General features: G+C 40.9%; 1 protein-coding gene across 6 annotated transcripts in view; it reads right to left on the bottom strand.

The window, feature by feature from the left end:
- il1rapl2 (interleukin 1 receptor accessory protein-like 2) overlaps positions 1 to 15130 on the bottom strand; it is a 205845-nt gene that overhangs the window by 136358 nt on the left and 54357 nt on the right. For all 6 annotated transcript variants that reach the window (XR_009120848.2, XM_058062860.2, XM_058062863.2 and 3 more), the window contains one exon: positions 9726 to 9837. Coding sequence is in view for 5 of the 6 variants with exons in the window: in XM_058062857.2 (XP_057918840.2) it covers positions 9726 to 9837 (112 nt within the window). In the remaining variant the exon portion in view is untranslated. The remainder of the gene's footprint in view (positions 1 to 9725; positions 9838 to 15130) is intronic.

The raw sequence follows: 15130 nt of genomic DNA, 5'->3' as shown, positions 1-15130 counted from the left end.
CACCAGAATTGTCAAATTCCCTGAGTCATTAATCCCGAATCGCGAATGTACGGAGATATGCTATACAACAACACCACCAAATTGTTTGCATATGATATGATGCATGCTTACAATACAAATGGAAACTGAAACTGTACATGAATTACATCCACTTGCTAAACACTTGAAAATCTGTCAATGATTTGTTGTTATGTGGCATGAAAACAACAACTGCCATCATTGTTTGACGGCCTCATTTACATTCCGGGTCTGAGGCTAAGGATCTGTAATAGACAGTGATGGTATGTATTACTTGTCTGCTGCTCTTCATTATGCAGTTAATGATTATCTGTCAAGTTCAGTAAATGAGGGAGGCACAAAAGTGTGTATGGGGTGGGGGAGGGGGTGGGGGGTAACGAGTAGAAGGGCAGGAAGCTACTGGTTAAACATTACAATGGACACTAGACGCCCTTCTCCATCACTGAGGCAGATGCAATATGTAAAACTTTGCTGATGATGCAATACATTTAAGATGTGTAATGCAACTTCGTATACAATTTACCTCAGTGACATGTGGATTATCTAAAAAATAAATCAGCATAATATTCTGTCCATGTCAGAAAGATTTCATAAATATTACAAATTCAGGAGAGAAACTCCCAAATGCAATATTGATCATGAAATATGAAAGGTCACCTAAATTCTGGCATTTTATCTTGACAAATGTTTAACCGACAACATAAATATAACCGTTGGTAGGCTAATCTTGTATCTCCATCAGTTACTTAGCAACAGCCATGTAGAAGGGCAAAAAGCACCATGGTGCATGGCTGAGCACAAGAATCTAGAAAAACCACTAGCATGTACCACTCCGCTTTGATTTTAATAGGAGTGTATCATTCAGTGTAATTATAGAGCCAATAACAACTCCCCCCAAGGGAATACACTTAGCGCTCATATATACACACATGCTTTGAATGGACACACATCTGGGCCAACATTATTCACTGGTAATTACATTGCCAATACGCAGCGGCGGCGTGGCCTCACACCAGCCACTTTAACAGATAGACACACACTCCTTTAATTGCCTTTCAGTCAAATACTTTAGCGCTTATTTCCACCCAGAACATACACGCACATACTGTACAGTCCCGCTTGGGCTTTGGTCTGTTCGGGCCTGCACCTTATGTGTGCATTGGCAAACACACACACACACACACACACAAGGTCACAGACTTAGCAGTGGGTTCATCAGTGTCACCTCACACTCACTCTTTTAAAGCAACACCCAGTCATTTCCTTCTCTCTCTCTCTCTCTCATGTCCCAAGAGCTTTGCAAATTGAAAAGCCATTTAATCTTCCTTATCTCTAACTCGCTCTGTGATTTTCTCTCATTTAACCTTAACCTCTTACCTTAAATCAATATCGGTTTCGCTCCTCCTTCTGTTCATTTTTATCCTTCCTGGGTGTTTTTAGAGAGCAACAATCCACTTACAGCTGAAAAAATGAATTGATTAATTTCTGATTAATTGATTATCCAATCAAGCAACAATATTTTCTTAGTCATCCATGAAAGCAGACATACTGTATCATTTATATTCTATAGTAACATCATTGACAAAACATTTGCCTGGAGGGGGCCGTGGGTGGAATATATTTAAAAAAATTACAGTTTTCGCGGGAATCACAAAATCCAAAGAAATACAGCTGAATAGGTGCAGATTCTGGAAGAACTAGAACGCTTTCTGTGCTGGTCATCATGTGTCCACAACTAAATATAAAAAGGGACAAAAATGAGCATAATAGGTCACCCTTTAAAGTGTTATTAAAGAAAATAACACATTCAATTGCACGGTCATATTTCTGCAATCTTGGGAACGCATTTTCAAAAAAAAAAAAAGATCTCCTCACATCTCATGTGGAAGTGGTAAGTTTTTCTCTCCACTGTATAATGTTGGGCACACCAAGGCTGACATTTTCTGACACACGTGATGCATTGAGGGATGTCTGCGTATAAGAATGCCCCATGGAAGCATGTAGAAAGGCGGGGTTATGTGAAAATTGTACAACAAATAAAACATTTCAAGCCTACGACACCTACTGTGTCACTTTCATGCAAAAATTCATTACGACAAGCATAGAGTTCATGTTAAAAAGCTGTGTAAGAGCCAACATTAGAATTGCCAGCCCACACACGACCAGATGCCGAAATCAATGGGGGCACATGTTCGCTTGCTAAGTAAATATTCATAGTTCCTCTCATTTTCACTGGATTACTAATAAACAATAAACTCCAATACGACCCTCTTTGCACACACATCGGCCCGTTTTTGTCTTTGGTGTTTGTCTCCATTCTTTTTCTCTTGAGGAGTTAAAATGTCAGCGGGTACCCCATGAACGTGACAGTCATCATAGCTTCCCTGTGGGGCAAAAACGAGCTCCAAACAAACAAAATGACAAAATGTCACCAGGGTAAAAAAAATAGGAAAAAAAGCACATTTGGACCAGTGGCTAGACAGATACATAGCTATTGGTAGCTAGCTGCTGCCAGAGAGGCAGAAGATGTCTAACTGTACTACCTACAGTCGACAACAAAAAAGGCTTTTTTTAGTGACAGTGTCTATGTCCGACTGTACAGTATATACATATTGTGTAAAATGGATATGAAGTATAGGAGGAATATGAAAAGGTTACACAGTCCTATGAAGGAAAGGACTGCTGAACCGTAGAAGAAGAGGGCGAAGCAACCATGACAATATAATAGTGACCTGGCAGACAGCGTTGCCTTGACTCGCAGGAAGGAGACGTTGGCATGGCGTAGCACAATTGCTGTTCTGTCATGTTTGGCAGCACAGTGCAAAGGTCAGAGCAGCTCCATTTTGTCTGACAATGGCAGTTCACACTATTTGCTCATGCCAACAATAGAGAACATCTTCAAGACTGGACAGATAAGGAGGCACCATCAATGTTGCCAGATGTGACATGAGTCAAATGATTGTATTGCTTAGTAAACACGTACTCATTTTTATTCATGCACACTATTTGATCCTAACCTTCTGGTGAGGCGATATAATCCTCCCCCTTCAGGATGAAGAGAGTACTGCAGCGCCTCAGAATGACATCTATTTGTATTTTTATTCCAAATTCCAAAATAAAAACACAGCAGCAGTAACAGCTCCAATATGTAGCGTTACCCTTTGGTAGTGTTCTAGGGCATTGTGAGCACCGTGCAGTGGGGAGTGTGTGGTGAAACTAGTTGCTGGCCAGCTAATAAGGGTTTCCAATTACATGCATTCTTAGTTGCGTCTTTTTATATTTTTTAGAACACACGGAAATACTTTGGTCTTCATTACTGACATAGGGGTTGTGGATGATGGGTAAAACGGTAGAACGACGCCCCCTCGTGGCGATACAGAGGTATGCGTGAAATCAGGCGAAGTGCAGGCTGTACGTATCCTTTTCGTGTTTGCTGGTAGCCACATATTAAATTGGCATCATTATTATGCATTCTACTTTTGAAATTATTGATTTTACAGGGTGAATTTATTGTAGAAATTCAATAATTCTTGTACGGCTGGCAACACTGGACACCAGTGACTTCATTAACTTCTCCACACTCTGGAACAACTGGAATAATTCCCTGTGTCATTTAAATAGATGCACTTTTGTTAATTCCCTGTGTTCCTCACTTCCCGCCTGATTATTTCATTCCCTTGTCTAACTGATTTCCACCTGTACAAACGATAACTGGAATTAAATTGCCGTTTTACTGTCACTGCCGTATCCTCTCCCTTCAGCAGCTTCTACTAATTTCTCTGCTCCTCATGTTCTTGTTCTTTGTCACCTCCAGCCTCGTTTCCCCTGTTCTTCTGTCTGCTCTCTTGGCTCAGGCTAAGTCAAATTACCCGTTGTACAGAGCAATGGAGACAGAGTTCAGAACTTAATTACACATTGGCTGACAGCACGGGCTGCGTATTAGTGTTGTTACCCCCCCACCCCCGTTTCTTTTTAATAGTGCCAACTCTTCTACATCCAACTGTCTAACTTTCCCTTTCTTTTGTTTAGTACCCTGTGATTAACCATTGTTTGCAACTGTAAACTCCATATTGTAGCTTTATGCTTATTACAGCTGGTAGGGCATAGCCGATCTTTTGTTCGACTGGGGGGGGGTCGAAGAAGTTTGGATGAACTGCAATCAATATGGGGTTAAAAAAAAACAGACACTCCAACGATCTATTATTATTATCGAGTATATGTTTCTTGGCTTCATAACTGTGTGGTTGCAAGTTCAGTCGGTACAGTACAGTAAATAAAAACATTTTTCCCAGTAGTATGGCAAATGGTGGTGGTTGGGGGGGGCAGTGAGGGCATGACGCAGTGACGACACACACAGATTCAGACAGACTACTGAAGAATTGATTGATTTAGTTCCTTATTTATTGTTCTGTTCATGCTAACCAGCCTACACAATGAGGCTGGGTGGCTAAGCTAAGTGAAGCTAACTTTAGCACCACTTCAACCATTCAATCTCCAATATATGAAGTATATATATATATATGAAATATATGAAGCTCCTAGGTAGTGCTCCCAGTCGGCCACAGCAGTGTCTTCCTGTTTGCTATTTATTGGTTAGTGTGTGTGTCATGTGATCAAGGGGTGATATCCTGATTGGGTGCACAGAATCACATGAGTCAACCCTCATGATTTAAATCACCTGGTTGCTGGGTGTTGTATATTAAAACATTTCATTTATATTATATATATATATATATATGCACTTATAATTATATTAAATGGTATTAAGAATGTATAGTATACAAGTATATATAAATAAATTATGTTATCAATTTCACTTGGGTTACATTGTTGTGTTATTATTAGCGTCCCCCATTATTAATTCCCCTCCTTTAATTGACCAATCAGTTCCAACCATCCCCCCCCCGGCCCTGTCCCTGGTCTGTGTCTTTACCTCTCTCCATGTCTGACTCAGATGCATCTTGTTTTGTAATTAGGGTTTATTGAGTTTCCCTGTTCTCGCCCAGCACTCGTGTTTATTAATGCTTGACTATTATTAAATCTTGACTCTTGGGATTCAACACTGAAGTTTGTAGGTATGTGTTAAATACAATGATTGTTATGTACAGGGACCGTCCACAAATGGTGAAAACCAAGCGTAATTGATGAACCCTTAAAAATGTTTTACACACAGCTTGCTCCCATTGCCTCTCCAAACTCTCCTGCTCGCTTCATGTTGATGCTCTCCATTGATTTTGGATCAACATTTTCAATGCAAAAATCCAAAGCCTTATGATAAAAATGATTTAAAAAATGAAAAAATGTAAATATTAATATTTGTCCATTGAGCTGTTTCATAAATGTTTTTTTTTGTATGATTCCAATCATTTAAGTAAAAATGTGCACTGCTGCCAAGGGACCAGAATACGACCAATCACTTGTATTTCAATATGTTTTGACTAATAATAGACCATGTTTCCACAAAACATATTTTTTTTTAATTTAATTTCAGAGAAACACAATATTGCAATGGATGTTTTTTTAAAAAAAAAAAAAATCAGCAAATTTGCAAAGCCATAAATGCTGACTGGTACTCTCCGATCTGCTGTGCAACACAGCTGGAACATTTGTGCATCTTTCTGGAAATGGGGTGTGTGCATAAGCTAAAGGGGTAATTAATAGAAGGCTCTTATTGTCAAGTACCCTCGGGCCTCCTGTCCAAATTAATAACTGTCAACACACACACACACACACACACACACACACACACACACATCATTTGTTTTTTTCCCCTGAACAAACTATTCCTTGGAGATGTTAAGATTTACTAAAATATACAAAGACAAACCTAATAATCTGAAGGCACCCGTATATCAATTATTTGTGTTTTTCCCACAACTTGGTGTAAAACTGTGGTTTGTGTGTCTGAGAAAGCAGAACCCCTCGCTGTACTTAGTCAACGTTGTGTCATCTTTTATCAATATTTGAATGCAGAACAAGATAAAGGATGAATCTTTAATGTGACCTTGGAACCCAACGCAGACATGGAGACAAGAGGAAGGAAGACAGAAAGTGACAGAAAGTGAGAGGGACAAAGTACACTCGTGGAGTGGAGGCGCGGTCTGAAGTGTAAAAGAGCTGGAAGGAGTTCTGCTTTGGGGTAACTGTAATATTACCATGCGCAGGCTTAAAGTTATTATATAGTTGATTGGATTATGATTAACATCTTAGCAGCAATATACAGTATCCCACATTGTCTCGAGACATTGGCATCCTGCAGCTAAACATAAAAACATGACAAAATCCAATTGGACACAGCTGGGGGGGAAATGAGGGATTGATAGCACACGACAAAGATGCTAATATACTGATAAATATTGTGTAGAACACTGGATTACATCCTTCAGTCTATTCTTTGTCCAATAATATTCATTCATTGAGCTTAATGGAGTACAATGATACTGTCTCAAGTCACATTAAGTAAACAATATTCCACATATGGATTTCTTTTGCTTTCCAGGAGTCTCCCCAACTTTGCAATCCATCGCCACAAATGCACTTCAGTTATGTGGGAAACACTGAACCCTATTCCCCACCCCCATATGCGATTGTGATCTATACATCCTCCCCGCAATTATTAAAAACAAAATTGTCATACAGCTTGAGAGTGAGATTTTCACAGCCCTCAGAGATCAGCGTGTACAGCAGCTGGTTACTAAGCGAGCCTTTGAAATTGTGTCTTTTAGTTCTTCAGTGAGCTGAAGCACACACAAACAGCCTGTCATCTTTGGCTCGCCGAGGCAACAAATGTGCAAAGTGTGCGGTGGTTGGTGTGTGACCATCCTCCCACAAACGCACACATGCACGCTTGCAGCGGGGAAAGCGGCTGTGACATGACAGACATTCTATGCTATGCTTAGCGTAGCCACGGAGCCATTCCATTTCATTGTCAAATGAGTTGGTATTTTGTTTAAATGTGCTATGAAAAAGTGTGAGGGGGAAAGACGGAAGGACTTTTTTTCAGGTTTTTGTTACAGGACCTCCGAATCAGCTTTAGTAACCAAGTATGAATTGACACATAGCTGGTGTGACTGGTGATCAGGCAGCCTGGAAATGACCAGACAAGACCACTCTTTGCCATATGGTCCTGAGCTCCGCCTCAGTACGGATTTGGGAGCATGCAGACACAATAGCCACGTTTACATGGACCCAAATTAAATGACTAAAAGACACAAATTCGGGTTATTTGCTCAAACGGAAAGAATCTAACCTTGTAAACATGGCTTATGTAGCACTGGAGGAACTTTTCGTCCGTTTTCGCTCATGATAGGGATCGGTATCTGCAGCATAAAACCCTGATCAGAACTTCCCTGGTAGGTATACTGTTTACATATCGACAAGGTCCTCATAAGATCTATCAATTGTTGCATATTACAGCTGCTCGTATTAATACTCGATACTGGAGTGTGCTGAAATACGCGTACTTCAAACGACAGCGTATGCCCTGACAGGCCATGAGAGAAGCATCATTAATGCAGATGTACTACACACTTGTATTGACATCTTGAAGAACCCGTCAGCAAGCATCAACAGTGCTGAAGAGGACCTAAGAATATATACATGCAGGAGGAGCAGATATGCTTACAGACATACTGTATATATAACATAAACTTTGACTATCATTGCAATACACTTTTATACTCTCTTAACACTTTTCAAGGTATTTACAAAAGGTAAAAAGTATGTTTAGAAAACAGGAGGTGAACAAATGTTGCCACTGACATGAAACTAATGAGCAGTCGGATTAAATAAGTCGGATTTTTGGACACGCAAAACTGTGAATTGTGCTGCGTGATTTCTCCAGTGTATCTTGTATTCATATTGAAGATGAATTAAAGCGTTCCCATTCCCACATACATCCTGTGTTTTATTTAAAACACGCTTCACTAGGTATTTTGCTGTATTATCTCCTGGAAGCCTCCCAACCCCCTCCACTCTGTACAATCTCCCATTTCTTATCACTGCCTGTCCCCTTTTAGCTGCAGTGGGTGCTGCGTCAAGGCAACGCGCAGAAACTGACACGAGGAAATTGTACTTCCTGTCCACATGGTGTCCAGTTAAAGACGTGCAAGCAGCCAGTGAGCGAGCGGAGATCTCTCATCCTATCTTTGGTAGAATGTAGCAGTCGCCCACATAAATGTCCGCTTGGCTCTGCTCTGATCACATAATTGCTTTGTGCACACCTCACCCACACACACACACACACACACACACACACACATTCAAAAAACGGTGCATACGCTGAAGCTTGCTTAGGGAGCTCACGCATGGCAGATCCACAGGCCTAGCCCGAACACACACATCATGTCATGAAGCGCAGGGCTCTCATGTGCAGGTATGCCTGCAAGCATACATGCCAATACCAAAAAAATCCCCCCCCCCCATCCCACCACCTACGCAGTCAACTCACTTTAGAATGTGGCGTGTACTAGAGACCCACAGAAGCACACACATTGGAAAAGGTGAAGGAGAAAAGGAGCTTCTCGTCTCTTGCTTTCCTCAAAAGACAGAACATGCTCAGAGTGACAAAGAGGAGGTGGATTGGTTGAAGGTCGAAAGGGGCGCGGCCCCCCGCAACATCTTTCAGAAAAATAAGAATTCTGCAATCACATTTATTAACGCACACATTCGTACTGTATTTTCCATTGTATAAGTCAGCCTTTTCATGCTGCGACTAGTATATGAAAATAAATATGCAACATGCTGCCTTTAAGTTAAAGTGGGGTGGTGTCACAGGGGGGGTATTTGTGGTTGTATCTATGTTGGGTTTTGAAGATGGGCCCATTCCCAGATTCCTATATGTCTGAATACTTAAGGCCTCTAGGGGCCAAAATGTGTATTGTAATGTCCTGACGCAGTCTGGAGATTAAAGTCATCATTAAGCATCGTCATTTGTGAATAACTGTCGAATAACTACGGCTGTTGTGATTCCAATACACGAAAAAAAGGTCTCCAGTAATAAAGTAACCCGGTTGTTCAGTTGGTACCATTGATAATTGCCGACTCCGGTAAACCTGCAAACTCAAATATCCAATGCAATGCAAGTAAATTAAGTGTATTAAACAGACCTCACATTAGATTTTGAAAGCAATTAATATTGTTGTACTTTGTGCAATGACAATAAAAGTATTCTATTCTATTCTATTCTATTCCATGATGAATTAATACAACAGCCAATTAAATCATCAACAAGACAAAGAACATAATAGCATCAGCAGCTCTGTCCTTACACAAATGACCCCACATTAGCATCACCGACAGCAGCAGTGATGCATGTAGAGGAAGGTGGAGGTTGAGGAACGCTCTAAGCTTTGATAGAAGTGGAATGTGGAATATGTATGAGAGCGCAAACAGAGTGGAAATTGCTGAAAAGATTTTTTTTAAATGGCTGACTCCAACAACAGTGTATAGCCTTGTTTCACATTAAGAGACATCTGAAAGCACGAGAGGGCTGCTGGGAAAAAGAAAAGGAGCTTTTGACAGCAACAGTGAGAATGCAATGAAGTTGAGAAAGGGAGACTGATGGGCGTCCGCAATGACAGAACTGAAAGTGAAACAAAACAAAAACAAAACGCCTGAAAGCATTCAAGGAAAGAAAAGGCCATTTTGAAGCCAAAGGAAATTAAAGAGCATCTGACTGCAAGAACCAAGAAGAGCATTCATCCTACCAGAGTTCCTCTTGGAGATGTACTTGACGTCATCACTGGATGCTGAGGCAAGGAAGGCAAGGATGAGGAGGAGAAAGAGTGAAGTCTTCATTGCTCTTTTCTCCACCGGCACCTGAAAACCAAACATAAATATCGTTACACATACCACATCATGCATTAAGAGGCATTTGGTAGATTTGGTAGGACCAGCGTTTCATGTCAGCTTCATTTTTGTGTCGGTTCCTGAATGTTCTTCCTTTAGAACTTGACTTTAGTTATAGATAGTGTTTTGGAGTATACCAATTTGCTATCCATAGAGCGGAGGCATACCTACATATATCGAACCTATCACAGTAATACACAGACAAACTCTCTTCTACGTGTTTTGACTGTCAAACTATGGCACGTTCTATGTGTGTATCAATCTGTTGTTGGATATCAAGAGTGAAAAAAATGAACTAAAACCATTTAATATGTCTTAGATGGAAAGACCGGGCTGACAAAATAGTACTGTATTGATCTGTACAGGTTTGCAGTGGTAGTACTGCAAATCTCTTTTCCGAAACAAAATTAGATTTGACTTCAAACACACACTCACACTCACACAAGACTTGGAGTGGACTGCATGGAATCACATTGATTTTCTCCTGCTTGTACACACACGCACACGCACACGCACACGCACACGGTGTAAACCATAAAACTGAAAAATGGAAAAAGATAAGAGACGCCAGGACTCATTGTGCTGTATTTTCCAAAAATATGACAATGAAGGGGACATACACTTCAGCTTGAGCGGTGGAATCATATCAGATCCGGCGAGCGGGGCAGTACATAATGACAGGACATGGGGTGTTTTTGATGTGTGAGGCAAAGTTGTTTACCATCAAATATTGGCTGATGATCAAAAAGCAGAAGAATATGCTTGGGTTGTGTGTTGTTGCCACAGCTAAGATATGACTCATCTCTGATGGCTTCAGAAACATCATGTCTGCCATCACTTGAAGTGGAAAGGAGAATATTCTTGTCTTTTCACTATTTCAGTATGAGAGGACATGGTGGTTGGTGTAATCGGTTCAGTATTTCAAAACTGCAAAATAGCAATTTAATGAAGAGCTAGGAGGGACTGCTAAGGCTAAACAAAATTGGTCATCATGGAGGTGGAAACAGGAACGCTCTTCTAACGAGAGAAAACAAGTTAGTATGGAGCTAGCAAATAAGGCACATCATTGACTTACCCATTTTGATGCTAAAGCCCTAAGCGACAGGGTTCCATTTCCATAACTGAATGGTATGTTAACCAAACTACAGTGATAGTAAAACATTCAGCTAATCCTCTGCATAATCTGGATTAAAAAATATATAAAGTTCTGGTTCCTCATTCATCCAAAGGTAGTCGTCGGTGGCAGCTCTAACAAAGTTTGCCCTGATTACTGACAGCAATCACACACACTCTATGCTACTGTTTATTGTTAACGAATTAGAATTTGGCATTTCAGTGGATGACACCGTGACTCATCTGGGTGGATGAGGCTATGGATCAGCTCAACACTGTCATTCCGTGGCTCAAATAGCAAGCCTCCTAGCTTGGTTAATTAACAATGCACTCTCACGGACCGCTTCTTATGCCCGCACACAACACAGCCTCTGACATTCATGAACGAGTCAGGAATCATTTGCATTGCAAGTATCTCAGAGTTCAGAATTTCTGTTTTCATATTCAGTCCACTGAATGATCATTCGGAATTTTACAAATATTAAGTCAATTTGGAATGTAATGGAACTTGAATTTGCCTCACGACTACTTAAAAAGATTGGTCTTCATTGACAGTCCACAGTGCTTCCCAGTGCTTTTATACTTTTAAGAAGAAAATGGCATTCACCAGCCGCTGTTTTCTTAAAGGGGACCTGTTAGGCTTTGACTACGTTTCTGACATATAAATGTACTTAGAATGTTCTATTCTGGTTTTAAACGATGTACGCATGTCAGTAACTGGATACAAGCACTAAATAAGAATTGATGGCTTACACCTTCAGCGTAAATCCAACCATTTGCACATGACAACAAATGCAATTTTCAAAAAGAAACACCACTGTTTGTTTGATGATAGCTTCTCACTTATGCTTCCTTGCTCCTCAGGGTGCATTTAAGGCATCGGAGATCTTTGATAACAACACAGCGTGAGATCAACTTCTGGTCGAAACACCAAAAACCAAGAAGCGCTGCAAATAAAGGATGAATTGCACCCAGCTAGTGGTCTGATATGCATACTGCAGCAGTATCATAATTGTGTGGTTCAAATGTAGGACTTTATAAATGCAAGTTTTAGCCAAATCGATTGTCATGTAAATGTGGCCCTGTTCTTCTCCTCCACTTTCACACACACACACACACACACACACACACACACACACACACACACACACTCTCTCACTTGTTCTAATACAGGTCCCCTCATCACCAAACACAGCACTCTTTATCTTGTTCGCTTTGCCTCCTCCCTCGCCTCCCATCCATCTCAGACACACAGACACACACACACACACACGACCATCAAGGTCAGTCTCTTGCTCTCTCTTCCAAGACATGAGCACGATACATTTGTTAAGAACCAGCAGCTTGTTTGATGTTTGCTCCACCGAGAATTTGAGCAAAGAGAAGCCCAAGCACAATGTGTATCTGCTCTCTGTGTGTGTGTGTGTGTGTGTGTGTGTGTGTGTGTGTACAGCCATACAGAAAGGAACAAAATGATTGGAAAAATTTAGTTTGGGATCAAACTTTATCTGCAGGGTGTGCACACGTACAATTCACACAGAGAGAGACAGAGGGAGAGAGCGGGGCAGAACAAACACTATTAGAGCATTACAATCCTCGTATCTTTCATCCTCTCTGTTGCTTTGCTTTATGTCTGTCTGTGTGTGATAATAATATGCCAACAGCCGAGCACAGGGAGGTCCAAGCAGGGTGAGAGTGTGTGTGATGCACATGTTGCATTATGTCACACATCACATACGCGGAGGAAGGCTGGGGTGTGTTTTGCGATTGCGTATTTGGGACACTTTTTTCCCCCCACCAGTTATACTATCATGCTGGGGACACGTTGCTGTATGTCTTCATTTGAGGATAAGTGAGTTAGAGGCATTGTTCTTTTTCTAGCGCTTATGCTCATGAGGGTTGCAGGGTTGCAGGAGCCTATCCCAGCTGTCTTTGGCCGAGAGACTAGTGGCCAGCCAATCACAGGGCACATATAGACAAACAACCATTCACACTCACATTCATACCTATGGACAATTTGGAGTGGCCAATTAACCTAGCATGTTTTTGGAATGTGGGAGGAAACCGGAGTACCCGGAGAAAACCCACGCATGCACGGGGAGAACATGCAAACTCCACATAGAGATAGCAGAGGTTGGAATTGAACTCGGGTCTCCTAGCTTTGAGGCCTGCATGCCAACCACCCCTCCACCGTGCAGCCCCTCCCCTGAAATAATGACCCAAATCGAGAAAAATGTGCCTCTAATGGGCGCCACACACAGGAGGTGTGTCACCCAGATAAGGACCAATCAGCGAGAGTTTCATTGATGGACCAATGAGCAGACAGGATGCGTGGATATTCACAGTATGTCAGTTTATCTTCAATACGAGACTCTGCAGTAATGTTGGTTAGCTTATTGGCTAAAGAAAAACAAACATAATTGGCAGAGCTCTAGACTTCATTTGAAGATGTGTAGCAAAGCCCTGGGTTTAACAAAGATTTTCTCAGTGCTGTGATGAGCTTACACCATTTTCTCTTGCACACTCCTGTGTTGCCCTGTAACAGACTGTTTATAATGCCAATATTTTTCCATGCGGTGTTGTCTAATTATACACGTTAGTGGAAAACTGGACTTTTTTTTTTAGAATTTTGCCCATGAGCCAAAATCCTTACGTTAGACATGAACACATACTGTATGTCTTTCTCTTGTCTGTGTGTTTGAAAGACATAAAAACATAAAATGCTACTTGCGTATGCTAATTGGGCATGGTGAAACACAGGTAGAACCTATAAGAAATATGGATTTTCATACATTGAGGACAAACGCCAACATAAAAGTCAATATACTTTGTGCAAAAGACAGCATCAAGTCATCCAGTCATGAAGCCGTCATGTCACCACACTCTGAAAAAGAAAGTCATGAATGTCAGCCTCTCTCAGTTCTCGTGCAGCACTGTGATGACTGAGTATTCTTTCCTCGACGTTGAAGCAGTGAAAGCCTCCTACCATTCAGCGCTACCTCTATCTGTGAATGCTATCCAGCTCTGGTTCAGATGAAAGGAAAATACAGAAATAAAGTGGATATCGAACATGACCTCAGAGTTGCTTTGTCGATGGTAACTCCAGACTTTAAGACTCTTAAAGTCAGGAGCAAAAAAACACCCCCAGATCTTTGCAAAATATTTTTCAGTATCAATATGTGAATGTAATAACATTCCCCAAATAATCATGGGACTTTTAGCCAAAAGGTTAAAAGTTCAGTTGTTAATTGCAATCTGCAGAAATATAATAACTGCTTTAATTTTGAGTCAGACTTTAGCGAAAACACACACACAAACGTACACATGCAAGCTGAGATAGCATGCTATTCTTGTCTCAAATAGACCAATGCTAAGCCATTAGGGTGCATCAGCCACACATCCAATATTAAAGACAGCCTCCAGCTCTTTTCTGTCACACTATCTCTTCTCTCCCAAACTGCATGAGTCATGCTGTTTTGGTTACAGAGGCAGTCTGTGTTTTACATGGAAGCATAAGCCACCTTGTCATCATTATGAAAAATGTGATATCTGTCACTTTAATCTCTTCCCGAGGACGAGTAATTAGTTTGAATCTGGACTCGTGTACTCTATTTAGGCTAGATATAAATAGTGTATGATGATTGTTGAACAATGTTGTGAGGACCTATGAAACCTTTGGCTGCCTCTGGACAAAAACAGTCCTTACAGACGTTATGTACAGTATTAGTGAACACTTCAAATTGTTTGAATTCTGTTTTTGACATAAAGTGGTGTGGAAAAAGCGTGCACACTCGGGTCCTTTTTAGGTATGCTCAGATACTAAACTTAATAGGAACATTTTCACACCACTATATATGCAAACATCCTGAACGTACAGTAAGTGTGTCGGGTGGTTAAGAAAGTGTGCAAGGTTAAAATCCCACATATCATAAGTCACATAAGTGACCATAGAAAAAATGGCCGTATCTTCTGCCTCTGTACCTTTTTTAATTGAAAAGTATTTAACGGTTGAGCGGTCACAGTTTGTGCTCACAGAATACATTTTAGTTGATGGAATACCTCCATTCATCCAAATGCAACAGGATGAGACATAAAATGCGTGACCGCCCTATCTACATCACTTAATTTGAAAGACACGGTGCATATCTAT

The sequence above is a fragment of the Doryrhamphus excisus genome, linkage group LG22 (assembly GCF_037039965.1).
Source record: "Doryrhamphus excisus strain RoL-2023G ecotype Guam linkage group LG22, RoL_Dexc_Guam_v1.1, whole genome shotgun sequence".
NCBI lineage: Eukaryota > Metazoa > Chordata > Actinopteri > Syngnathiformes > Syngnathidae > Doryrhamphus > Doryrhamphus excisus.
Note: the sequence above shows the minus strand (reverse complement) of the source record. Positions and strands in the feature narration are given on the sequence as shown.